Source organism: Jaculus jaculus, chromosome 10, assembly GCF_020740685.1.
Source record: "Jaculus jaculus isolate mJacJac1 chromosome 10, mJacJac1.mat.Y.cur, whole genome shotgun sequence".
Lineage (NCBI taxonomy): Eukaryota > Metazoa > Chordata > Mammalia > Rodentia > Dipodidae > Jaculus > Jaculus jaculus.
Genome location: NC_059111.1, coordinates 9,985,881 through 10,013,235, shown reverse-complemented (window position 1 = coordinate 10,013,235; position 27,355 = coordinate 9,985,881). Strand labels below are relative to the sequence as shown.

At 50.3% G+C, this 27,355-nt stretch overlaps 1 protein-coding gene across 3 annotated transcripts in view; it reads right to left on the bottom strand.

The window, feature by feature from the left end:
- Positions 1-3,535: 3,535 nt before the first annotated feature.
- Positions 3,536-27,355, bottom strand: part of Tln2 (talin 2) — a 468,592-nt gene continuing 444,772 nt past the window's right edge. For 2 of the 3 annotated variants that reach the window (XM_045159987.1, XM_045159988.1), the window contains 6 exons: positions 26,568-26,692; positions 12,555-12,680; positions 10,342-10,404; positions 10,029-10,256; positions 6,509-6,634; positions 3,536-4,420 (listed from right to left, as the gene is read on the bottom strand). In XM_045159987.1, the coding sequence (XP_045015922.1) occupies positions 4,292-4,420; positions 6,509-6,634; positions 10,029-10,256; positions 10,342-10,404; positions 12,555-12,680; positions 26,568-26,692 (797 nt within the window). In that variant the 3' untranslated portion in view covers positions 3,536-4,291. The remainder of the gene's footprint in view (positions 4,421-6,508; positions 6,635-10,028; positions 10,257-10,341; positions 10,405-12,554; positions 12,681-26,567; positions 26,693-27,355) is intronic. The other variant, XM_045159989.1, reaches the window with a different exon arrangement.

The window sequence follows — 27,355 nt, the reverse complement described above, 5'->3', positions numbered from 1 at the left end:
CATGCCTGTGAGACAAGTACGTTGCCGACTGAACCACCTCCCCCAGCCTCTTTCGTTGTTGTTTTTCCCCCCTAGACAGAGTCTCACTCTAGCCCAGGCTGACCTGGAAATCACTCTGTAGTGCTAAGGTGACCTCAAACTCACAGCGATCCTCCTGCCTCTGCCTGTCGAGTGCTGGCACGAAAGGCGTGCGCCACCGTGCCCGGCTTCTCTTTAGTTTTTTGAAATAGGATCTTGCTATGTAACCCAGGCTGGCTTCACATTTGTGATCCTCCTGTCTCCACTTGCTGAGTGCTGGGATTACTAGGTGTGTGATACCTGGCTATACTTTTTGGGGCTTGTTTTTGTTTGTTTTTCGAGGTAGCATCTCACTCTAGCCCAGGCTGACCTGGAATTCGCTATGGAGTCTCAGGATGGCCTCAAACTCATGGCAATCCTCCTACCTCAGCCTCCCGAGTGCTGGGATTAAAGGCGTGTGCCACCACGATCAACTGGGGCTGTTTTTTTGGGGTTTTTTTTGGGTAAATTATGAATTGGCTTCTGACTCATGGTCTGGCAGGGCACTCAGAAAGCAGGCAGGTGAGTCCCATGAGAAGCTTGGAGAGCTTTCTGGGTGAAGGGGCTGTGTCAGTAGGCCCGAGGGTCAGTACAGAGTCAATATGGGCAGCTGCCTCTGGAGCCCACTGGAGATGAGCAGAAGCCAGGACTGAAGAGCGTGCTTGTGCTGGCTGCTAAGGCCGCCCCTGACTGGCTCCTGGAAGAGCTACTCAGGGCTGTCCGGCCACACATGACTTTTGTTTTGTTTTCAAGGCAGGGTCTCGTTCTGGCCCAGGCTGACCTGGAATTCACTATGGAGTCTCATGGTGGCTTCAAACACACAGCGATCCTCCTACCTCTTCTGCCTCCTTAGGGCTGGGACTAAAGGCGTGTGCCATCACGCCTGACTACTTGACTTTTGCATACTGATCCAAGACATTGGAAGGATATGACCAAGCAAAACCCAAATTCCCATATCGCCAGATATTGTTGAAGTCTAGTGTGTTCCTTTTCTGACCACTGAAACCAGGGCACAAAGATTGACCCAAGGATTCTCCTCACGGGGCAGAGAGCACAAATCCAGAGGAGCCTCTCACACAGCGGGGCAGATCTCTAGTCTCCAGGCCTGAGGCTACACTCGCCCTGAATCCACTCCACAACCTAACTTACACCTGCCTTCTCTGGGGAGCCTCAAGCCCCCTCCATCATCGACAGCATGTAGCATGTATTAAATCACCTCCACAACCCAGCCTTTCAGCCATTTTGAAACGAGGAAGTACCAAGGCAGCCACAAGGCCACCCACATACACGTACATAGCATGGGAGAGAGACGGACACACACATGGGACACAGAACCATGGCAGGTGAAGGGTGAGCACCAAGTTGTCTCCTAGCAGCAAACAACTCCAGACAGGAGGGCGTTTATGCAGGCCCATCCATCATGCACGGTTCAATATGCTCTTGCTTTTTTTTTTTTTCGAGGTAGGGTCTCACTCTAGCCCAGGCTGACCTGGAATTCACTATGTAGTCTCAGGGTGGCTTTGAACTCTCAGCGATCCTCCTACCTCTGCCTCTTCAGTGCTGGGATTAAAGGCGTGCGCCACCACGCCCGGCAAGCTTTCCCATTTGGTTGGTCACCAGAAGTTTTTCTCTGGTATTCAACGCAGCTGAGGTTTTAACACCCTCGAGGCAGGGACAGAGCGCTCACTGTCTGCTCCTGGGACATGGCATGTGACAAGGGACAGGCGACAGGGAAGAGGAACAGCAGCGCTGGGCAGAGCCTAGAGGGCAGAGGGTGAGCTGGCCCGTGTAGGGAGGGCCACCAAGTTCTACTGTGTGAGGTCATTATCACATCTTGACGGTGGACTTTTGAGCCTGACCCTCCCCCCAGTTGTCTTGGAAGGTGCCCTGCACCCCTCCTGAGTCCACCTAGCGTCAGTGTGAAGAGCTTCCCCACAGGGAGTGAGCAAGACTGGCTGCTTTTCCCTCATTAGCAACGCTCCAAAGCACTCTCTCTTCCCTTTTTTTTTTTTTTTTTTTTTTTTTAAGTTTTTCAAGGTAGGGTCTCGCTCCAGCCCAGGCTGACCTGGAATTCACTCAGTAGTCTCAGGCTGGCCTCGAACTCACGGTCATCCTCCTGCCTCTCGAGTGCTGGGATGAAAGGCGCACACCACCACACTGGCCTTCCTCTTTTAAGAGCTGGTGCCTTATCCCTTTGCTCTCTCCACTTGCTTTTGTCACTCTGTTTCTTTCTGACCTCCTACCTGTCTGAAAAACAAAATTCTCTTCTGTGCGACACTTTGTCAGTGCCACATAAGGTCGGGAAGTTAAACGTTTAATTATCTTTTGTAACTGCGGCACGGAACAGGGTCTGGCAAGGTTGAAAGGTGGCGCTGTCCTTTTGGACCAGAGTGCTAACATTTCCTCCTAGGTATGCTAGGAAACAGAGGACCATATCACCCCTTAATCCTCAGGAGGTAGAGTCTAGCCTTCAACAGATATCAGTCTTGAAAACCCGATGGTCCTGTTAACTATTTTTTTTTTTTTTTGAGGGTCTTGTGTATCCCAGGCATAGCCAAGGATAACTTCTGATTCTCCTGCCTCTACCTACCAAGTGCTGAGATCACAGGTGAACGCCCGCTATGGCCAGTTTGCGGCGGTGCTGGGAGTTGAACCCAGGGCATCACACATTCCAGACAAGCACTTTACCCACCGAGCCGCTCCCCCAGCCAGCCCCCACTCATTGTTTGTTGAAAGCCACGGCCACCTGGTATTAGGCTCTAGCTCTCACACCATTCATTCTTTACATATCACCTTGGCTAGAGGCTAAATGTAAACAAGGGTCTTGAATACCCTTCCCAGGAGATGGAGGCCTCTGCAAAGGAAAGGTGGGAGGAGAAATACAAAAAAAACCGCTCAAAGAGTGGCTCTGAAAACATATGGACTCTGTCAAAGTATCAATAATTAATGAGTGAACACACTCATGGGACAGTAAGCAACACTGCCACACTTAACGGTCCACAGAGATTTTAGGAACATAAAGATACGAGGAAAAAAAAAAAGGTCTGGGCTGGAGAGATGGATCAGTGGTTAAGGTGCTTGCCTACAAAGCCTAAGGAGCAGGGTTTGAGTCCCCATAACCCATGTAAAAGCCAGATGCAAAAGGTGGCGCCTGCGTCTGGAGTCTGTTTGCAGTGGCTGGAGGCCCCAGAACACCCAGTCACTATCTCTCTCTCTCTCTCAAATAAATATATAAATAAATATTTTTTAAAAGAAGTCTTTGGGATAGAGGACAGGTGCTAGATGTCTAAGCAGATGACTCTCCCGTTGTGAACTTGGACCCTGGGAGCCCAGAAACCAGTGTGGGACTTGAAGACCAGTCTCTTCCTCATTCCCAGTGAAGTCCCACTGAGCCCCTTCAGGGGGCGCTGCACTGACCTTAATCAGGCCTGCCGTTGGGGTGCATGCACCTGTATGAACTCAGACAGTCTCTGCGGTGTAAGGAGCCCACGTATTTTATTCCAGCCCCTGTCCACCACGCCCTCACAGCCTCCCACAGCTCTGCCCTTTGCATTATGGAGGGGGAAAAAATAACTTTGATTGTTTTGGGGCCACAGAATACAAGATGGGTGCAGATTATACAAGGAGCTTACACACTGAGTCAAGAAAGCGAGCAAACAGGGTCAAGGATTCTTCACTCCCTGGGTGAACCAGCGCCCCGGACGCAGAAGGGGAACTCGGTCACTCTGGGTCCCCAGCGTCCAGCTGGGCTTGCGTTTCTGCATTGGATTAACCACGTCCAACGCTAGCTTCCGTCTTCTCTGGGGAAGAATATTGTGGAATCGATGATCCCCGGATTCCTGGCAGCCATTCTTTCTTTCCTGGTGTGACTTCACGAAGACGCCCCGGAGCAGGCCTCGAGGAGGACGGAACATATAAAGGTGTCCAAGAACAACGTAATACTGACTTCTCTCTTTTGGTAATGGTTCACAAAACGGGTGCCCCTCTCTCCTGAGATATCGCGAGGCATGATGGGAGGTGCTGGAGGAGCTGTGGGTGGGACACTGTACCGTGTGACATCACGATCATGCAGCTGGTGCCCGACAGGACAGAGAAGTGACGACAGAGACTCAGGGCTGTGGGTTCGCCCCAGGAGGGAAGGCAGCCAGTTCCTAGTAAGTGTCCAGCTCTCAGCAACACTGTTTGTCCAGTTCTTGCTGGACCACCTCCTGAGGATCCCCCTCTTGGCCTGGCCTTAGCTCTCGTCCTCCCTCAGCTCAGTCGGGAGGAATTTGTACTGCTGCTGGCGTATCTGGGCCAGCTTTTTCCTGGCTTCTTCCAGTTCCCGCTCTTTCTTCAGCATTTCCTCTTGGGCAGCAATGATCTAGAAGGAAAGCAACAGAGGATGGAGTGATGGCTTTTTAGGAAGCATCTCTTTCCTATGACCCCCCCCCCCCCACTATGAGAGACATGGTGTATCAGGACAGCATTCCTGGTGGACTGGCCTCCACCTTGGTTTGGCTTTTGAGATCAATGACCCAGAGATGATCTAGAATAAGTAGCTGGTTTTTTGAGGTAGGGTCTCGCTCTAGCCCTGGTTGACCTGGAATTCACTATGTACTCTCAGGGTGGCCTCGAACTCACAGCGATCCTCCTACCTCTGCCTCCTGAGTGCTGGGATTAGGGTGCACCACCACACCCAGAACCACATGGTAAGCATCTCCTGCACCCATCCCTTCTAGGTGCCGGGCTCAGGTGAGCACTGCCCGCAGACTGACCCATCACTTCGGTGGCAAGCCCATGAAGCAGGCCTTAGTGAAAAGTCCTCTGTTTCCAGTGAGGAGCTGATGTTGAGAGGCGTGGGCCGCTGTAGAGGAGGGAGGGCCCCCGGAGTGCAGATGCTTAAAGCTGGTGCCCTCAACCAAGTGGTGTCTGTGTTCCTTGGCATCTGAGAAGGGAGAGTTCCTGGGCCCTCCAGTAGCCACGCACATCTATGGAAACTGGGCAGTTGTTTGCTGGCGGCCTGTGCGCATCCTCGTGTACGTAGCAGATCACCTCCAGATGACTTTCAACACGGAACAGAAGGTGAACACGAGGAACACAGCTGCTCAACTGTCCTGTCTAAAGGACGGTGACTAGAAAAGCCCAGCACAGATGCGCTCTGTTTCCAATCCACAGCTCGCTGGAGCCGAGGCTGTGGACGCTGGGCGGGGGCAGATGCAGAGGGCATGCTGCGCTGATGCCATGCTTTGAGGGTCTGTTCAGAGGGATGCTGGCCAACTGGCAATGTGGAACTCTGATAATTATGCACTCAAGAAAGTAGAGTAAGTCCCTTTTCTGGGGGCCTTTGCTCGACTAACAATGTGTGTAACCAAGGTGAGGCTAACAGTTTCCAGACTGAACAGGTGAAAGACCCTTTTTCTTTTCTTTGTGTGTATGCCTGTGTGGGTGTGTGTGTGCATGAGTGTAGTTGTGCGTACATGTGTGTGGAGGCCACAGGACAACCTCAGGTATCATCCCATCCTCAGGAATGCTGGCTACCTTTTTTGGAGACAGGGACTCTCATTGGCCTGGAGTTCACCAATTAGGCTAGACTGGTTGGCCAAGAAGTTAAAAGGAGCCTCTTGTCCCTGCTTCTCCAGCCCTGGGGTTACAGGCTTGTGCCACCATGCTCAGAGTTTTTATGTGGGCACTGGGGACTCAAACTCAGGCTCCTTGTGAGAACGTTACTGTGGTTACTGGGGAATCGAACCTGCTCTGCCAGGCTTTTCAAGGAAGCACCTTTAACCTCTGTGCCATCCTCCCAGCTCAGCAAACACTGTAATTAGGAGCTATGTCTCCAGCCAGTCAGAGCTTTGATCTGTGAAACTTCTGAATGAACAGGTACCTCCAGAACTGCATTCTGGTAAAAAAAAAAAAACGCACCCAGCCCGCAGCCAGGCGCAGGGAGACGTTCGGGAAGAGCTGGGGGAGGCGTGGGGCGTGAACAAGAGGAAAAGAGCCCTGCACAAGTGTGTCACATACCCGGGACTGCAGGCCAGGCTTCCTGCACTTCTTCCTTATTCCCAGGCCTCACAATGAGAGCCGGTCTAAGTCGACTCCACGCAGGCTCATAAAATTTCTGGGAGAGGGCGACCGTTCAGTCTCGGAAAAGGACTACATTTCCCAGGCTCCTGTGCCGTGAGTCTGTCGCTCTGGGACAGGAAGTGACGTATACAACCCCAGGCCCTAGGTCCATTCTGTCTTCCTGGTAGTGGTAGGTGGGATACTTGAGGGGTCGTGGAACTGTCTTAGACTGGGCTGCCAGGAGGGCAACATCTCAGGGACGGAGATGCTCAAGGCAGGGGGAGTTTGGGTCTCAAACACGACAGGCACATCCTAGACTGCTTACACCCAGGTACGTGTGGCTTGAGGCGCTGTCATCTTACGCGTCCAACTACGATTCAGCACTGCCGTGCGGCTGGTCACTCACCTGAGCAATGCCGCCCACAAACTTCGTTTTGACCACGACGTCGTCATCATCAGCCTTGCCAAAGGCCGCCTTCTGGGCTGCGCGCACGAGATTGTCTGAGGCTCTTTTCACAGCGTTTCCTGCTGCCTGCAGAGGGAACAAGACGCACACGGCATCATGAGCTACGGACGGCGTGTGGGCCTGGCAAGAACAGACATGAAGGCACAGCTCACGAGACCGTGAAGCCATTCGACCTCCAAGCACAACACAGACGCGCTCCCTAGCCACTGAGCAACCATCGGTCTGCCCACCCATCAACTCTACCAACCACAGGCCACTTGCAGTTCCTGGCTTCCAATGAGTGCATACTTTTTTTGGGGGGTTACAGTTGTATAATAAATGACATGTGTATTAACAAAGTACGCTCAAGAGCTGCCTGGTTCGTCTGGACAACTATTATCGCGCCCCCCCATCCCACAGCGGCACGTCTTTGAGGACCTGGCTCAGTGTGCATTCAGTCCCCCAGGACTTCTGGAGCATTCTGTGATGACTGCTGTTCAGCCCCTACCACAGTGACAACTCGTTCCTGGGCAGAGACAACTCAGGGACAGAGGCAATAACTTGGGTCTTTGAACCTCCAGGATAGAGGGGACGGAGGGTGCTCCACGCGGTCACTGAAGATGTGCTGTGGGGATGATGGAGCATCCACACTTCCATGGGGCATCGGGAGCCTCCTGGGAACTGGACATTGACGGATATACTTTTGGTCACAGCTGGGCTTGATGCCGTGAGCAAGGGGGGGACGACCACTGGCGGCAGATTTAGGGACACTTATCAGAAGGAGGTCCCCGCCCCCGCGGCCAGGTTCTGACCCATTCCACTTGTCCCTACTTCTCGGCGAGCATGGTTCTGGGGACTTGTTCTTGGCCAGCTGATTTTCCTCTCAGGGTGGGCAGAACTTCAATAACCCCATCACAGTCCTTGCCCAACTCCCAACCAATGGTTTGTACTCAAGGGCTAGATATGAGGAAACCAACCGCTTCTCACTCGATGAATAGCTTCTCATTTGATTGGTGATCTGATGTGACTGAGGAGGACTGTCAGGCCTTGCCCCAGAAGGAAAGGGGAAGGCAGCTAACCTAGTAACCACTCTGGTCCAGCGGGCTTTGTGAGATAAGAATCATTAGCCCATCTTTCTGATGTGGAAACTCGGATGAAAGGAGCTGTGTATGAGTCCGTGGCCCAGGAATTATTCAGCCAGGATCTCAGCAGCGGTGAGTCCAGCCCCAGAGAACTCTTGTGTCGCTGTGTCAGCCATGACACAGAGAAATTAGGAACAGGGCAGCCTCTTTTTTTTAGGCAGCCAGTTAGAACAGAGGCACAGAAAGGACAATAAGTTGACATGGCCCGTAAAGAGCTAGAGAGCTGAACCAGAAATGTCTGTCTTGTGGCCGTCCTCAGGGCCACAGGCAGCCCGTTCGTCTCAAACAAGGTGGCTCCCCAAGATTACATGACTTCCTGGGTCCTTCCTCCTCTCTGGGACTCTTTTCCTTTCCCCTGCTGGTGGGCTTTCTTTAAGTCTGGGCTCTTCTCCTTGATCCACCAACCAATCAAAGTCCTCTATCTACATTTAAGCTTAATCAATAAAGTTCCCTCCAACTTGACGCCTAAAATTGCACACAGGCCAAGGACAGGCTCTTTCTCTTTAGCACACAAAAGGCCCGGGCCAGAGAGCGTGGTGACAGCCTGCTCAGGTCCCTGCCCTGCCACTTGGGGAGTTCTAGCTGTTACTTTTCCGTTTTTAGACAATAAAGTTTGCATTCTCTCTGCAATAAGCTTTTTTTTTTTTCCCCCTCTCTTCTTTCTGCAGTACGGTTTCTCCCTTTTTTTTTTTTTTTTTCCCGAAGTAGGGTCTCACTCTAGCCCAGGCTGACCTGGAATTCACTCTGTATTCTCAGAGTGGCCTCGAACTCACAGTGCTGGGATTAAAGGCGTGCGCCACCACGCCCAGCCTTTAGGTTTCCCCTTTTTAAACTCATCCATTCACAAACAACCTGAAGCCAAAGGCTCAGGAGAGCTGCGGTGACCGTTGAGCGTTGGGCACTCTGGTTCCTGAGCAGAGCCCAGTGAAGAGCTCAGCGAAGGCTCCGTTGCTCTCGGAGACTCACTACAACACTGCGGGGCCTCTTGAATCAGTGCCGATGGTGACAAGCGCACTGCTTTATCACCCCGTGTAACCTGTTAGGACTTCCAAAGTCGCTTGTACCTCCACTGCCCACGTGGCTATCTCCAGCCCCACTCTGCACACGGAGGCCCGGAAGGGAAGAGTTCTGAGTGCTTTGTATAAGATCACATTCAAATACTTCTGCCCTTTATGATTCTATTCACAGCTTACTTATCATACATAGTTGAAACAACATGATTTACACTTGAGAAAACTGGAAGCAAACAAAATATCTGAACTACAGGGAAACTGGCATGATCAGCTGATATGATCCCATGCAATCAAGAAACACAAGGCTCATGAAGCATGGAGTCTTGTCCTTAAGGAAAAGTACGTGCATGATAACATGTCATGTGAAAGAAAGCAGAATGTATCTTGCTGTGATGGCAGCCAGACAAAACTCTCTCCTATGGACGACAGGGACAGAAAACAATGGGACATTTGATGCATGGGGACATTGAGGCTGTGTGAACTTTTTCATTCAAATGGCTCCTTCATTGTGTTCCCAATATTTTATTTTAATTTTTTTTGTGTTTTTTTTCAAGGTAGGGTCTTGCTCTAGCCCAGGCTGACCTGGAATTCACTATGTAGTCTCGGGTGGCCTCGACCTCACAGCGATCCTCCTACCTCGGCCTCCCGAGTGCTGGGATTAAAGGCGTGCGCCACGACACCCGGCCTTGACATATTTTAATAATTAAAGCAGTTGGGAAAACTGGGGAAGATTTGATGGCCACATGTTCACAAACATGCTCTCTGAGCCCTGGGAAGGAAAGAAAACCTTAGCCATAATCGCATAAGCCCCTCTGTGCCTCCTCTCCCCGCTGGAGCGGATGCTGGCTTGAGACCTCCTCTGAATTTGGTACCATGCATGTTGGGAGTGGCAGAGGGCCTTTCTCCCCTCTACGCTCTAGATCGGGTGGGACAAAGACTTGGTACCTGAGACGGCCCGCAGCCTTCACACAGACACACATGAAGCAAAAGGCCACAGTGTTGTGCGACAGGGGACATCGAGAGTGTCCAGGCCAGGGACTCTGGCAGGACGTTGGAGGGAGTCACAGAGGGGCTTCCTTCACCAAGGACAAACAGGAGTTTTCTGGGTTGGGCTGGTAGAAGGTCAGACCCTTCCAGGTGAGCGATGGCCCCAAGGCCCGAGCCCAGGAGGCGCGGGCGCCAACGCGCGTGGTGGGCGGCAGGTGTGGGATGCATGGACGCACACGGCAGGAGATGAGGCTGGCACGTGGAACAGAGCTGGCTGATGGAAGGAGGCCTGGTGGTTCATGCCAAGGAAGTGAGACTGTCCCCTCTGGCGACACTTACCCGCTCCAACAGGAGTATTTTCCCACCAGCATCAGTGACCATTACCTGTAGCCGCCTCATGGCCTCTGAGTCCTGGTCAGCTTTCACCTTGCAGGCCACCAGCAGCTGTGCCGTGGAAGCGGCCACCTGCTTGGCGGAGGAGATGAGCTTCTCTTCGCTGGCGTGCCCCTGGACAGAGGCGTTGGCCGCCTCACAGAGACTGCTAGTTGCAGCTGCCACCATCCGGGCCTGAGGACAGCCAACAGAGAAGTGACCCAAGGCCCAAATCACCCTCAGGGGATCCACAAAGAGAAGAGGAAGGAAGGTGACTCACAGCAGAAATCAGCCCCTGAGACCACTGTCCGTCGTCGGCGGCGTTGGCAGGGATGGAGCCCACCTGCAGGGCAGAGGGGAGAAGTGAGTCACCGACGCTGGTAGGCAAGGTGGCCTGTGCCCCCCAAGTCCCACTTTTACCCTGAAACTGGACACACTGGACATTGTCTGGTCATCTCCACCAAGAGTACCAGCCTGAGAATGGAGCTGCCCTTCCTCTCATGGGACCCTGGCCACAGGAGAAGCTCAGAATGACCCCCATGAAGCTGGCGGGGAAGTTGTTCTAGGAAGCAGCCTAGCATTGGTGATCTGGGGCTGACTACACACTGACTTCCCCTGATGACCTTTCCTACACTGTCGACATGAGACCCACCAAGGCCTCCTCTTCTCTCAAGGGCTGGGGAAAGTTAAATCTCTCCTGATCGCTGACCCCGAAACCCGCGCTGTGAGCTTCCGGCACGTGATATTTGAGAAGGGTGGTCCATTTTCCTCTGTGCAACTGGGAGCAGACCCTCGTCTTAAGAAAATACAGGCTGTTTTCTCAGGAATGGAGAGGGAAGTCAGAGGCCGGAAGGAAGGAAGAACCCGTTTTTTGCTTAGAAATCATGGCCAAATGAGAGATTTTTCTGTGCAGATGGGAGGAGGTGCCTTCGCTCGTGACGCCAATCTTCTAACACGACTGAAGCTCATCAATTTTAGCCCCCATTGACTGTCGGGCGAAATCCCAGGAAAAAACCTGCCTACAATCCTATAGTTTTCCCAGTCAGTTGAATTGTGTGTGTGCACGCGTGTACGTGTACACATGTGCCACGCGGAGCCTAGAAGACAAGTTCAGGTGTTGCTCTCACCGTGCTTAAGGCAGAATCTCTTGATGTCCCCTACTGCATTTCCCAGGCCCATGAGCTTTCAGGCAATTTGTCTGCCTCGGTCTCTCTCCTTGCCACAGATGCATTGGGATCACAGCATCCTGCTTTAGGTGGGCTCTGGGGGTCTGAACTCAGCTGTTCCTGCTCACACGGCAGGTACCTGGTCTCCCCACCTTTTACAACACCTAAGTTCCTCGTGAGGGGTGGGAGGGGGAGAACAACATGGTATTTGCTGTAGTCAAGGTACATTCTCCAGTACGGCCCGGCACACAGTCAGTCCTTTCTGACGTGGAAGGAGCACTTTATGAAGGCGCTCCTCTTCAGTGATCCACCCGTGATCTCTCTGTGCTGTCCAGTCAACAGGAACTTGAGGGATACTCATGACAAAAGCAGCCCTCTGCTGGGTCGACAGGGGCTCAGGGAGGAGCCCGGTGGGCAGCTAGTGTGCCAGTCGGGAGACACAGATGCCTCGATCCCGAGTGACATGCCGGCGATCGTTCAGAAGAAAAGTATGTAAATTTAGACTAAGGTGTGAGAGCCTTCCTGGGCAGATGAACAGCCGCTGTTCAGGAGCCGCTTCCTGTCAGCTCTACCAGACCCAGCCCATCCCCTTACACGCCGACAGCCAAAGCCTTTCACCACCACAAGCAAGCGCCTGACAGGGGGAGGGAGCGAATCTTCCCAGACCCACGGCCTGACAGGTTTCTGGAGTTTCTCTGCTCTGGGGGAAGCTCTCGACAAAGACCAAGTTGGATAGGGTGGTCCCATGTTATACGAGTGAACAGGACCCGTGTCCTATTTAAATGGGAAAACTGTCCCATGTGCAGAATGGCTCTATAATGAACTTGAACTGCTACCAAACCGCGATGCCTCCTACAGGAATGCAGACAGAGTGAGTGGACAGGGAGCAGGCTGGCAAAATCTTAGATTTTAACCCAGATGGGCCTTTTGACCGAGGCATAGCTGAGTGGGGGAAGCTGGCCCACATTCAGCCCTGGGTCCTAAAACAGAGTGGAATCGGAAGATGGGACACCAAAGCTCTCGACTACAGCGCTTTTCAAACCAGGAAACCACGGCCGCGCCTATCTTGAAGCAGCCTAACATACGTACAGTGGGACTGTACGTGTCTCGTCCAGGCCTGGAACACGATGCTCCCCTTAACAAGAAGCAGATGAGAGGCTCAGAAGCCCAAACTTGCACTGAGTGGGTAACAGGTTTCCAGTGGCGAGGCGAGGCAAAGGATGGTAGGGAAGCCAGCAAGGGAAGCCCAGGACGCCCTTCTCTGCTCAAGTCACGACTTCCCTCCTCGTGCCCCGGCAGCTGCCTGCAGCCAGCCGGGCTGACTCACCTTGCCTTGGGCCACCAGCTCCCTTTGAGCTGCGGAGGCCGATTTGACGAGAGCACTTGTGGCAGCAGCAATGGACTTAGCGGCTTCCAAGATCTGTTCTTCAAAATCCAGGCTCTCGTCCGCTTGCTACAATCAAAAGAAAATCACGTCACACGCAGAGCGCACCCACGGGGGCTCTTAATGCCACGCTACTTACCACTCGGGCACCCGGTTCTCCGTCTGCCTGTAGCTTTGCATGGACAAGCCTCACCCGGGGCAAAAAGACCAAAGCTGCCAGGAGGCTTCTCTGTCTGGCACCTCCCTGCGCCCCCCCCTCCATCACACACTCTAGAAAGTAAAAGCTGTTGGCAGTGACAGTCTACACACACGTTTTAAATTAGCAAATTCGAAGACAAACTACCACCCCAGAGCACAGTCTTTCTGTGAGAGACACTGCGTTCAAATGGCTCCAGCGGTAGAAATCACCCAGATCAAGATAAACTGCAGCGGTTACGCTGGGACAAAACACCTGCCCAGAAGCAGCGTAGGGGGGAAAGGGGTGACGCCAGGCTTACAGTTTTGAGGGGGAAGCTTCACCACGGTGCAGGGCGCTGGCTCACAGCATCACACATCCGCAGCACAGAGAACGGCAAGCGCCAGCAGCCGCTGGACATGCAGTAGGCTACATTCCTCAACCCCAAGGATCCCCCCCCCCAACAGAAAAACACCTTCTTCTAGAACACTCCACCTCTCAAAGGCAGCTGGGAACTAAGTGTGAGGCTTAATCACAAACACCTGAGGCTATGGAGACACTGATATTCAATCCACCACACTCCACCGGACCCGCCCCCCCCCACAGACTCATGATAATCCAACAAATCTAATAAGATAATGGAAAATGCACTCAGTGCAACTTTAAAAGTCCCCATAACCTTTCTCAATCTCAACACCATTCAAAAGTCCAGTCTCATCTGAGATTTTTAAGACAGTCTCTTAACTGTGAGCCTGTAAAATCAAAACACAAGTTACATACGTCTAACATATATAATGGCACAGAGTAAACATTCCCACTGCAAAAAGAAGGCGTAACAAGGGGAGACTGGACCAAAGCCAGACCAAAACCAAGCAGGGCAAACGTAAGATCCTGTAGCTCAGTAAGCATCGGGGACAGGGATGTCCTCTGACTCCAAAAGGCGCAATTCCACCTCTCTACTGGGTGCTTGCTTCCTGGCAGAGCTACCCAAGCCAGAGCAAGCAGTGTTCCTTGGCAGCCGTCCCACAGTCCTGGCATCCCCCAAATCGTGAGGTCTCCACTGCAACTCAGTTCTTTTTTATTTTATTTTATTTTTTGAGGTAGGGCCTCACTCTACCCAGGCTGACCTGGAATGCACTATGTAGTCCCAGGCTGGCCTTGAACTCACGGCGATCCTCCTACCTCTGCCTCCCGAGTGCTGGGATTAGAGGCGTGCGCCACCACACCAGCAGCACGGTTCATTTTCACAGCGCTGAACAGTGGCCTTCCAGGGTCCCCACGCAGGCATTCCAAACCTGTGTCCCACTGCTGCATCCACAATACCTGCATAACACGCTGGGCGTGCCAGTGCGTAGTTATGATTCCAGCACTTGGGAGGTAGGGACTGGGGGCCAGAAGGATCCCTAGGGCTCACTGGCTAGTCTAGCTGACTCTAAGTTCAGGGTGAAGTCCTATCTCGAAAAGCAATGTGGAGCTTGACAGAGACACATCTGACCTTCACATTTTGCCACACACACATGCATATATGCATGTTTTCCTGCCCACCCACACACATGAACACACACACACACACATTAAAGAAGAATACAATAGGTCCTGTGCATTTGGCTGTTTATATTTCTTTTTCATATTTTATTTTTATTTGAGAAAGAGAGAGAGAGAGAATGGGCACACCAGGGTCTTTAGCTACTGCAAATGAACTCCAGGCATATGTGCCACCACGTGCTGAACACCTGGCTTATATGGATATTGGGAATCACACCTGGGTCCTTAGGTTTCACAGGCAAGTGCCTTAACCGCTAAGCCATCTCTCCAGCCCTGTTTATATTTCTTCATGACTAGTGGCATCAAGTGAAGACAATGTCCTTAGGACGACACAGGCTTGACAAATAGCCCTTGCTGTAGTAGCTCCCAAGGGCTTAGCTGAGGAAACAGGCTGCCTTGGCAGGGGTGGGTGGGCCCCAGGAATCTTTCCTTCTAAGGGATGCACTTAGGGACCAGTCTGTGGAAAGCAAAATGCCAGTTAACTTAATCCCACCAGCCTGTGATCTGCTCTCCAGGGCCCTCTGGGTTTTACTTAATTCATGTTTCTCTAGCAGAAAAATCAAGCAAGAGACGCAGATACGATAAGCTGGGTTGAATGAATGTCTCCATTCAAAAGCGCCTTCCGAGTGCCAGAGTTCAACCAGAGGGTGATGACCACAGTGAGAGAAGCAGGGGTGCACACAGCCAGCATCCCAGTCGCTCCCTGCCCGGTCCTGGGCTCCGGGGACAGATGCACACCATGTTAAGAGCAGGTTCCGGCCCCGGTTAAGGCGCATTGTTAACTGCACACTCAGCTCCCTTCCCTTAGCCAGCACTCTCAGCCTGTGCTGCTCAGTCACGTGCACGTGTTGTCATGAGGTGCCCCCAACACATTGGCCCTGGGAAGGAGGTTAACGGCTGCGGGAAGGATCTACTCCGTGCAATGAAAGTGGCTGCGGAGTTTCATCCGCAGGCACCACGTCCCCTTTTGCGCCCCCCACTGGCAATGGGCTGGGTCACCACCAGCTCCTGGCTCTCATCTTTCCTGGGCTGCCTGTCTGAGGAGGAGCCGATCCTCACCTGGGTTGCTTGGTAACTTTGAGACAGGTCGGGGTGCCCCGTGGCTGATGTTTTTATCTGAAGACGGGCCTTCCGCAAGGCCCGTGGTTTAAAAGTCAGAGAACCACTGGGAAGGATGCGCTTTGGGTTGGCCCCCTGCCCGCCCACTTCCCACGCTTGGGAGTGAACTGGAAGCCGTGTTTTGGCTCTGATGTGATGTGACTCAAATTTCAGGAGCCAGTGGTCCCTTCGGAGTAGGAGAGGGAAAAACAGTGTGGAAAAAATGGGGGGGGGGGAGGGAGAGACTCATTCTTATCTTAGGTTTGGGCCTTTTGGGAATTCTGAGAACATATTTTTTATAGTGACTTACTCTTGTTCCCTCCTACCCACTCGACAGCATTGCTATAAATAAAAAATTCGCTGGGCATGGTGGCGCACACCTTTAATTCCAGCACTTGAGGCAGAGGTAGGGGGATCGACATGAGTTAGAGGCCACCCTGAGATTATTACATAGTGAATTCCAGGTTAGCCTGGACTACAGTGAAACCCTACCTCGAAAAACCAAAAAAGAAAAAAAAAATCATTGATGCGAAGCATGACTGTCTCACTAGATGCTCAAAAACAATGGAATTACTAATACTCTGATGTACATACCTTCTTAAATATTTTATTATTTATTTATGTGAGAGAGGGAGAGACAGAGAGAGAGAGCAAGCATGCCATGGCTTCCAGCCATTGTAAACCAACTCCAAGCTCATGCGCCACCTTGCGCATCTGGCTTATGTGGGTCCTGGGGATTCAAACCTGGGTCCTTTGGCTTTATAGGCAAGTGTCTTAACCACTAAGCCATCTCTCCAGCCCTACATATCTATCTTTAATGCATTAAAAACTGCCTTCCAGTCTTTGGACTAAGCCAGTCTGCATCTCTGTCTAGAAACGGTGCTGCATTCATAGTTCTTTTTGGCAGTGTTTGTGTATACACAAATGTACACATGTGCACGTGGAGACCAGGGGACAACTTGCTGTTCCACAGGTGTCATCCACCTTTTATGAGACAGGACCTCTCTCTAGCCTGAAGCTTGTCAAGTAGGCTAGAATGACTTACCAGTGAACCCAGGGATCTGATCTCCAGTACTGGGGTCACCAGCGTGTGCCACCATACCCGCTGGAACTCAGGTCCTCGTGTGGCAAAGCAAACAGCTTTGCCCAATGAGCTGAGTCCCCAGTCCACACTCACAGCTCTCGTGAAGAGTCTACCTGCCCTTTCTGGTTCCACCCTAGTTATGAATAGAAACACACATGAAGGATGAAGGGAGCGTTAAGGGGCACATGGTATAGATGTGCACAGCTTTTTGCTTCTCCTCCAGCCCTGGGCCAGGCTTTGGACCAGGCAAACTGGGCATTGGTCACTCACTGTCTGAATTTCCAAGTCTGTACTACTGCCCTTCTGGTACCATTTCATCCATTTTTCCTGGTCTTAAGCTTAGACATTTTTCTTTTCTTTCTTTCTTTCTTTTTTTTTTTTTTTTGAGATAGGGTCTCACTCTAGCCCAGGCTGACCTGGAATTCACTCTGTAGTCTCAGGGTGGCCATGAACTCACAGCAACCCTCCTATCTCTGCCTCCCGAGTGCTGGGATTAAAGGCGTGAGCCACCACACCTGGAAGGTATTTTTCTATTACATTTTTTAGAAGGCATTGACTAAACCAGGCAAGAAATACATATTCTTTTTCTTTTTGTTTCCTTGAGGTAGGGGCTCACTCTAGCTCAGGCTGACCAGGATCACTATGTAGTCTCAGGATGGCCTTGAACTCTCGGCGATCCTCCTACCTCTGCCTCCCGAGTGCTGGGATTAAAGGCGTGAGCCACCACGTCTGGCAGGAATACATATTCTTGACCACCCTCCTGTCTCTTTCCCACTTCTGTGTCTTTATTGACCCACCTCCTTCCCTGGGCAGGGAGAGAATTTGTTCTCATGACCTTTCTTCTCACCCTCTTCTTGGTGAATTATGCTCCCGCCTCAGTGACTAGACTGGACTTTGTTTGAGGCAGGGTCTCATGTAGTTAAGGTTAGTCTCAAACCTACTACCTAGCTAAGGATGATATTAAACTGCCCACCTGTCTGTCTCTGCCTCCTAGGGGCTAGCAGGCTTTGTGCACGCTCAGGAAGCGCTGTTCCAACTGAGCAAGAGCTTCACCTCAGTGAGGCTTGATTTTTATTAATTTTATTTTTATTTACTTCTGAGAGAGAGAGAGAGAGAGAGAGAGAATGAGTATGAACATGGGTGCACCAGGGTCCTTAGTCATTGCAAACGAACTCCAGATGCATGCACTACCTTGTACATCTGGCTTATGTGGATTCTGGGGAATTGAACCTGGGTCCTCAGCCTCCACAGGCAAGCATGTCTTAACTGCCAAGCCATCTCTCCAGCCCGAGAATTAATTTTCTGAGTCCATGCATGCCATGGCCATTTGCCTCACAGCCAGCTGCACATGCCAAGGCATTCAATTCAAATCCTAGTCTCCTCTGTGTTACTAAAAAGCCCTGCAGAATGGTAGCTACTGAAAAAAGTCACGGCATATCAGAAACTTAAAAAAGAAAAAAGCTCACTGGATACAATTTATGTTTTTGTAAAGTGTGAACATTTTGCATATAATTTAAAGTCCTCGAGGGGACAAGAGGAGGCCAACGCCCAGAACTTCCACACCACGAGAGAGGCCTTTTCCTGCCAGTTGGACTTCTGAGTGGATCAGGCAGTCATGTCTCTCCTGTGTGCCGAATTTGGCTGCTACCAGCTTGCTTCTGGTTTTGACCCGAGAAGTATCTTGGGGCAAGTCTTGGCCAAACTACACAAGAGCTACAAGAAGCTTGTCTTTTGGAGGGCCCCTGACTGGGCTGCCTATGGAACCTCCACCCTTACTAGTTCTAACACAAGCCAAGTCTCCCAGGACAATTGGGAACGCCTAAAGAGCTTAGATCTGGACAGCTTCCCTGGCTCCCGGCAATCTCTCTTCCCAGCTGGCCTGGTCTTAGAAGCTCAGGGTGACAGACGGAAAGCACCACGGCCTGGCTACACCTGTGACTGGATAAGCACCGCTCTGCGTCCACGTATGCAGGAAACGCCAGCCTGGGTAACACCACCATGCAGATCTTTGGGAAAGTTCTGAGCTTGCATGGCTGCTGTCTCCGGAGTGCTTTCCCCAGAACATGCCTTTCTTTACTTTAAAAATGACTCTTTCGGGCTGGAGAGATGGCTTAGCAGTTAAGGCGCTTGCCTGCAAAGCCTAAGGACCCAGGTTCAATTCCCCAGGACCCACATAAGCCAGATGCACAAGGTGGCGCATGTGTCTGGAGTTCGTTTGCAGCAGCTGGAGGCCCTGGAGCGCCCATTCTCTCTCTGTGTATCTGCCTCTTTTTTTCTCTCTCAAATAAATAAATTAATAAAATATTTTTAAATGTTTTCTTTCTCCTTCCTTCCTTCTTTCTGAGAGAGAGAGACAGAGACAGAGAGGGAGAGCGTGGGTGCCAAGGCCTCTTGACATTGCAAATAATCTCTAAACACATGTATCACGTTATGTATCTGACTTTATGTGGGCGATGCACAATTGAATCCAGGCTGGCAGGCTTTGCAAGCAAGTGCCTTTAACTGCTGAGCCATGTCTCCAGGCCACTTTATTACTTGTTTGTTGTTTATTTCCAAAATGAAAAGTACCACTGAGATCTTATAATCATTTTTCTTATAATTATATTACAATATAAAATAATTATATATATAAGTATATTATGATATATAATATCGTCTAATCATATTTCCAATTGATGGAAGAATTCTTTAAGATTCTGTCTTACTCCCCCAAACAAAACAAAAGCCAAGAGCATGTGAATGTCTACATAGGAAGTATAGATAATAGAATTCTTTCAAATATTTAATGAGGGCCAGGCATGGTAGCATATACCTTTAATCTCAGCACTTGGGAGATAAAGGTAGGAGGAGAGCTATGGGTTTGAAATCCAGCCTAGGACTACAAAGTGAGTTCCAGGTCAGCCTAGGTTAGAATGAGACCTTAACTCAAAAAAAAAAAAAAAAAAAAAAGAAAGAAAAGAAAAGAAATCAAATATTTAATGAGCTAAATTTGGCACATCTCAGCAATCTCTAATATGAGACCTCTTTGTGTCTGAGGAGGGTCTGACAAGGACCTGCTGGCCTACCCTGCTATAGAGTGACCTTGGGCATACTGGGTGGACAAGCTCACTTCACACACTTAGACTTTCTACACACGACACGTCTCCTGGTGTGGGGCCAATGGATGGCATGTGAGCTCTAAGTCCACACTTCAACCCCCAGAAAACACCGTGTTTGTTTTCCTCATCACAGAGCCCCTGGCTGTTTCTCCCACTCGGCACATTTATCAGTACCAAGGGAACAGTGACCAGTAGCAAGATCACCAGAAATCGCATCGCTTTACAAGAAAGGACTTCATTTGAAGGGTCTTGAAAAACTGCTGGTTCTGTTAGGTGACCGTCTATCGTTTCAGCTACACAGTGTAAGTGCACTCTGGAGCAAGACCCGTGTTCCCGAGCTGCGTGCACATGGGGAGGCTGCGGCAGGCTCTAGGCACCCTGCCAAACTGAGCAGCTGCGGACGCACACAGAGCTGGCTGGCGGGATCTGCGCTACTTCCTAGCTCTGGAAACCGAGGCTCCTCCGCCGCTCACGCCTCTGCTGTGCCACGCGCTCCGGGCTGCCACTGTCTGTACCCCGTTACTATGGGTGCAAAAACCTTGTCTGTGGCTTCCAGACACACCTAGCGTGTCCCTCCCCCACTTTGTGTGTGCGCCACAGCGTCAGAGGACAACCTCAGAGCGATGGTCACTGCCTTCCTCCTTGTTTGAGACAAGGTTTCTTTTGTTAATTTTTGTCTCTGTGAACACCAGACGAGCTGGTCTGACTCCTCCTCTCCCTGCCGTAGGTGTGTTAGGGTTATAGACACGTGCGTTGCTTTTGCCCGGCTTCAAGTGGGTTCGGGGCTTCAAACTGCTGGCCGTCAGACTTGTGCAGCAAATGCTTTCAAGTCCTGAGCCATCTCCCTCGCTCTTCAGAGCCCCTTTCTGAGAACACTGATTAAACTGTCACCCACCCACCCATCGATCCATCCATCCGGGAGGACTCACTAAGAGTTCTTTTCTTCTCTTCAAACTGCACTATGAGCACAGCAGTTTTCTCTCCAGAAAAAAGTGAGTCTTTGGGTGTGAGAACCCAGGATGAACTCACCCACACTTCCCAGGATGTTTGGGGGAAGAGGTCCAATCAACCACAGAAGGCTGATATACACCACAGTGTTTTCTAGGTCATAATCCGAAGCTTCCTGCCACAGCCAATTAAGCGAGGGAGTTATTTTCTGGCTTTTGGCTTTGTCTACGTATCATCAACCTCTGCCCACAAGTTCACCTACAACAGGAAACTGAACAGACGGAGCAAATCCGCACCGCGTTCTCTTGATTAGCCAGACTCGGTCCTGCGGCTTGAGTAAAGCCCCCAGCCACCCCATGTGCATAGCTGGGGCGGTCAACACGGTTTATACAGCTTGAGTGGAAAGGGCAGTTACAGAGTTTATGTTGCTTGACTTTTTTTTTTCCACTGAAAACTTGATTATAAAAATGACTTTTTTTTTTTTTTTTTTTTTGGTACTATGAATCAGACCTAGGGCTTTGCACATACTAGGCAAATACTCTATCACTGAGCTATATGCCCAACCCTCAAATAACTAACTTTTAAGTTGAAAGTCGGGATAAATGAACAAAAATGAAATGTCAGACCAGACGTGCTTGGAAGTTATATTCCTGACCTTTGTCCCACATCATGGACATGGGTTGGATTTTTTTTTTTTCTTTTGCTAGTGAACATTTTTCTTAAGGATTCACCACTGCACAGAACTAACCTTTGCAAAACATCTCAAACTCTTAAGAGATGTCAACAGTTATGGTCTTTCTGTATAATAAACAAATAATCTAGTGATACTGGCATACGTCTCCAGAGACTAAAATAGGAAATGGAATAAAACATAATGAAATGAGTAGTCTGTTGTTTAAGTCAATCTATCAATCAATCTATATATCTATCAACTACCTAGCTACCTATCTATCTATCTATCTGTATCATGTATTATTTAACATATTTTTTCCTGTTGCCTTCTAAACTTTGTTAGGAACCCCCGGAGACAGGGCAAGACACTGTAGGAATATGTTTGATATATAGTTGGATTAAATAACAACCTAATATATCAAACATATCACACAGAGGCCTGCAGAAAAGGCATCCAGGTTTGACTGAGCAGTACTGAAGGGCGCGGCTGCAGGGGCGGCCACCTCTGCAGCATCTCCCAGCCTGCCTCTGGGGCACGGGTGCTCTGCAGGCACAGAAACGGCACCACTGTCGGCGTGTGTTCTGTCCGAGCTCCGGACACCCTCACCTTCCCTCATACCATTGTCCACTGCATAGGGGACGCGGCATACTTCTTTATTACCCAGGTCTGGAAGATCACAGACAAAATGAGGACATGCTTAAGAGTTGTAGGGGCCTGAGGTGGGACTGTACCAGAACCACCTTCAAAAGATCATGGATTGTATTCCTTTTAAAACAGGGGACCAGCTGGGTGTGGTGGCACATGCCTTTAATCCCAGCACTCAGGAGGCAGAGGTAGGAGGATCACCGTGAGTTTGAGATCACCCTGAGACTCCATAGTGAATTGCAGGTCAGCCTGGGCTACAGTGAGACCCTACCTTGAAAAACAAACAAACAAACAAAGGATCATCCAAGCTTGGTGGCACATGCCTTTAATCCCAGCACTCGGAAGCCAGAGGCAGGAGGATTGCCATGAGTTCGAGGCCACCTGAGAATACACAGTGAATGCCAGGCCAGCCTGGGCTAGAGTGAGATCCTGCCTCGAAAAAGCAAAAATGGGATCTGAGAATGAGGTGAACAGAGAGGATTAAACAAGATCACCGCTCTCTCTCCAAAATTATTCTTCAAAGTAGTGCAGCTGTTTCTCAGTTATAAAAGGAAGACACACTCACAGGCATGTGTGTGCATGTGTGCTGGGGTGTGGTGTGTGTGTGCTGGGGGAGTAGAGTTATACCAAAAGGAATGTAACAGCATGGGCTGGGGACATAGCTCAGCTAGTAAAGTGCTTGTCACATAAGCTTGGGGACCTGGGTTGGATCGCCAGAACGCATGTACAAAAGCCGGGCGTGGTGTGCACACCTTTAATCCCAACATTGGGGAGGCACAGGTAGGAGGATCGCCATGAGTTTCAGGCCAGCCTGAGATGACACTGTGAATTCCAGGTCAGCCTAAGTTACAGTGAGGCCCTACCTTGAAACTCCCCCTCAACCTACCCCCCCAAAAGACGGCAGGTCATTCTAAACTGTTATGAAAGTAACAAGCACTCTTCTCGTGCAGATGGGGGGGCACCAAAGTGAGCAGTAAGGGAGTCAGCTCATCAGTGATGTCTCTTCACCCTCACCAAGGGTTTCCCCAGCTCCCATAAACCCTCACTGCCAATAGAAAGGAGTAAATGGAGCGCTCACTGTCCTGCTTCCGTAGTCATTAATCACTTTAGATGTGTTTTTGTTTTTGTTTTTGAGGTAGGGTCTCGCTCTAGCCCAGGCTGACCTGGAATTCACTATGTAGTCTCAGGGTGGCCTCAAACTCACGGCAATCCTCCTACCTCTGCCTCCCAAGTGCTGGGATGCGAGTTGTCTACTATGCCTGGCTTGTTTTTTATTTTTTAACTATTGTTTTCAGGGCTGAAGAGATAGCTGAGTGGGTAAAGTGCTTGCCAGTGAAGCACTCGGACCTGAGTTTGGATCCTTAGTAGCCATGTAAGAGCCAGGCATGGTGCCGCGTCCTCGCATCCCATCGCTGGGGAGGTGGAGCCAAAGACTCCTGGGATCTGCTGGCTGGCTCGTCTAGCCAACTTGGCGAGCGCCAGGTTCGGTGAGGAAACCCTGCCTCAGCGAGTGAAGTGGAAAGCAATTGAGGGACACTTAACAATGACCTCTGGCCTCTATCTATAACATGTGCCTACACACACGCCAACACATACACACCACATTTATGCACAAAAAATCCGGGCTGGTGAGATGGCTTAGCAGTTAAGCACTTGCCTGTGAAGCCTAAGGACCCCGGTTCGAGGCTCGGTTCCCCAGGTCCCAAGTTAGCCAGATGCACAAGGGGACGCACGCATCTGGAGTTCGTTTGCAGAGGCTGGAAGCCCTGGCGCGCCCATCCTCTCTCTCTCCCTCTATCTGTCTTTCTCTCTGCATCTGTCGCTCTCAAATCAATAAATAAAAATTAAAAAAAAAATCCCACATCATTTACTACATCATTCTAGTCGCCTGATTATTTTTGTAACAGTCTCCACTCACTTCTGTGGCCACGGGGGCACAGATCCATACCGTTCTCTCCCTTGGCCTCACACCACCAGTGTGTTCACGCCCTCCCAGCTGAGCGGTCTCCCTTCATGGAAGCCCCGGCTCCTCAGTACCACACACAAGGCCCCGAGGAACAGCGCCCCCCCCCTTCTTCTTCCCTCGGGACTTTCTCAGGACAGGGACGCGAGGTGAGGAGAGCAGCTTAAAGGGAACATCCGAAGTGCAATCACCCTTCTCTGCCAATGGGGGCAGATGAGGAAGGGGGTGGTGGATGCTAACTCATCACTCCGAACCCACAGGGCCCTCTGTCTGCTCAGTCATGGTGGTCTGGTGGTGGCAAGGTTATTCACCTCTTGGCATCTGAATCCTTAAGGCTGAGATGAGTTGACCCATGTAAAGAACTTGGAAGACCGAAGCCTGGCACATGCCTTCTCCCCAGTGTGGGTCCCCCACCCTCCGACCCTCTTAGGAGGTCTGTAGGAAATCTTTTCTTTCATGAAGACTTCTCTTTCTTTCTTTCTTTCTTTTTTTTTTTGATAGATTTTTTTCAAACTTTCTTTATTTGCAAGCAGAGAGAGATAGAGATGGAAGAGAGAAAGATAGAGAATAGGCATGCCAGGGCCTTTAGCCACTGCAAAAGAACTCCAGATGCATGTGTCACCTTGTGCATCTGGCTTATATGGGTACTGGGGAATTGAACCTGGCTCCTTTGGCTTCTCAGGCAAATGCCTTAACCGTTAAGCCATCTCTCCAGCCCAAGTAACCTCTTTTTTATTTCAATATCAAGAATTATGAAGTAGCCGGGCGTGGTGGCACATGCCTTTAATCCCAACACTCAGAGGAGGATCACTGTGAGTTCGAGGCCACTCTGAAACTACAGTGAATTCTGGATCAGCCTGGGCTAGAGTGAGACTTTACCTCGAAAAACCAAAATAAAAGAAAGAAGGAAAAAAAAAAAAAGAATTATGAAGTAAGTGACTGAACAGAGGAAAACGAGAGTTGAGACGGACAAGAAAATCCAAAGGACCCTGAACAGAACAAAAGGATCAGGTGGGAGTTCTTAGGACACCATGCAGGGTTCATGTTATGGGTACTAGACTAATTCTCGGGCCGAATGAAGGCCTTAACTGACTGCATTAGCAGACAGGAAGCCTCTCCCACCTGTGGGAAAAAGCCTCTTGTGATTGGGTAATGAAAAGAGGAAGCAAATTAAACCCCAAACTTCTAAACATAAAAGGTACTTGTCATCCACAATTAACTGGATTTACAAAGCAGAAATAAAAACATAACCAGAAAATGAAGTTGTCTCTGAACCTCCTCTCAGACCTTTAGTGTGTAAGAAAATCTGTCACAGACAGCCTAAGACCTGCACAGCACTCACAGCGAAACCCTAGCAAGAATAGATATCAGAAGTAAAAAATGAAAATCTTACATTACACTGTATGAGGAAATTTTACATATGTTTGCCAAGTCTAGGGTAATGACAGGCAGAATGGTTCTAAGACTCTGAAGGTTTTAAGAAAGCACCAGAGCCGGGTGTGGTGGTGCACGCCTTTAATCCCAGCACTCAGGAGGCAGAGGTAGGAGGATCGCCATGAGTTAGAGACCACCCTGAGAATACAGAGTGAATTCCAGGTCAGCCTGGGCTAGAGCGAGATCCTACCTCAAAAAACAACAAACAAACAACAACAACAAAAAATATGTAGAAATTTAAAATAGGTACTTGGGACTTGAACCCAGGTCATTAGGCTCTGCAGGCAAGTGCCTTAACCTCTAAGCCATCTCTCCAGCCCCCACTTTATTTCTTTTTTATTGTTTTTGGTTTTTCGAGGTAGGGTCTTACTCTAGCCCAGGCTGACCTGGAATTCACTATGGAGTCTAAGGGTGGCTCGAACTCACGGTGATCCTCCTACCTCTGCCTCCCGAGTGCTGGGATTAAAGGCGTGCACCATCACGCCCAGCTTTATTTATTTATTTGAGAGAGAAAGAGACACAGAGAGAGAATGAGAAGGCCTTTTTTTTTAATGAGAGAGAGTAAGGGTGCGTGAGGGAGAACTGGCACACGAGGGCCTCCAGCTGCTGCTACTGAACTCCAGACAGGCATGCCACCCTGTGTGCATGTGCGACCTTATGCCCTTGCATCACCTCGTGTGCTTAGCTTACACGGGATCTAGACAGTCAAACATGGCTCCTCAGGCTTTGCAGGCAAGCGCCTTACCTGCCAAGCCATCTCTCCAGCCCAACCCCATTAAAAAAAAAAAAATACACTGATGTGCTTAAATTTTAAACATTCACCCAGGTGACAAACAGATGGAAAACCCACCAGCCAGTCACAATCACCAGGATATGCTGAAATAAGTCTGTCACTGGGCCCCTTGTAGAAGCTCACATTTGCGCCCTGTTATTTCTGAGAGAACGAGACACCCAGCATCACCACTTCTCTGTTAAGGGCACAGTAGAGACTGGAGGAGCAGGGACCCCTGCAGAGAGCATCTACCCCCAGCTTTATGTGACAGAGTAACACCAAGAATGTCCGGTTCCTCCTCTGAGGACCCAGAGGTAACTTTGTGGGTTATTAAGTTGAAAGACTCACCCACTCCTTTTTTTTTTTTTTTTAACATACTCTGTCAGATGGTGCAGGGCAGGTAGGACGGGTTTGCAGCTTCCTAACCACAGGGAAGGGGGCCAGCTCTCTGCAATGCACTTAACTCCATTCCACTGGAAGACAGACTGACAGGGGACAAGTGACCGCTGGTGACCGCTCACCTTTGGTTTTGCCCTCGGCTTCAGCTGCTCTAACTTCTTAGCCGCGGCCTCGATGGATGCCGCAGCCCCCAGTAATTCAGTTTCTGCAATGACGGTTGGGTCTTCCGGGTCCACCCACTCGGTCCCTAAAGTTAGTCAAAAAAAAAAAAAAAAATGAAAGAAAGAAAGAAAGAAAGATAAGATAAGATAAAAGGATTGGAGGGTTGGCTTAGTGGTTATGGCATTTGCCTGCAAAGCCAAAGGATCCCGGTTCGATTCCCCAGGACCCACGTAAACCAGATGCACAAGGGGGCGCACGTGTCTGGAGTTCGTTTGCAGTGACTGGAGGCCCTGGCGCGCCCATTCTCTCTCTCCCTCTTTCCCTCTCTCAAATAAATAAAATACATTTAAAAAGAAAAGAAAAGAAATCCTGGCAGGGCAGATATGCATTGCTGTAAGGAACCTAGCTCTCCTTAGGCTATGAGGATGTATAGACAAACAGGGTGCCAATTTGCTTTTCCAACCCAGCTGTGTGCATAGCTCTGTGCCCACAGAAGCAACTGTCAACAGGAGCTTCAAAAACCCAGCTCTAGGGCTGGAGAGACGGCTCAGCAGTTAAGACGCTTGCCTGCAAAGTCTAACGACCAGGGTTCAATTCCCCAGGACCCACGTAAAGGCAGGTGAACAAAGTGGCACAAGCATTGGAGTCTGTTTGCAGAGGTCAAAGGTCCCAGTGTGCCCATTCACTCTATGTAGATAAAATATGTATATATATGTTTTTAAACCTGGCCCTCGTCAGGCGAGGTCTG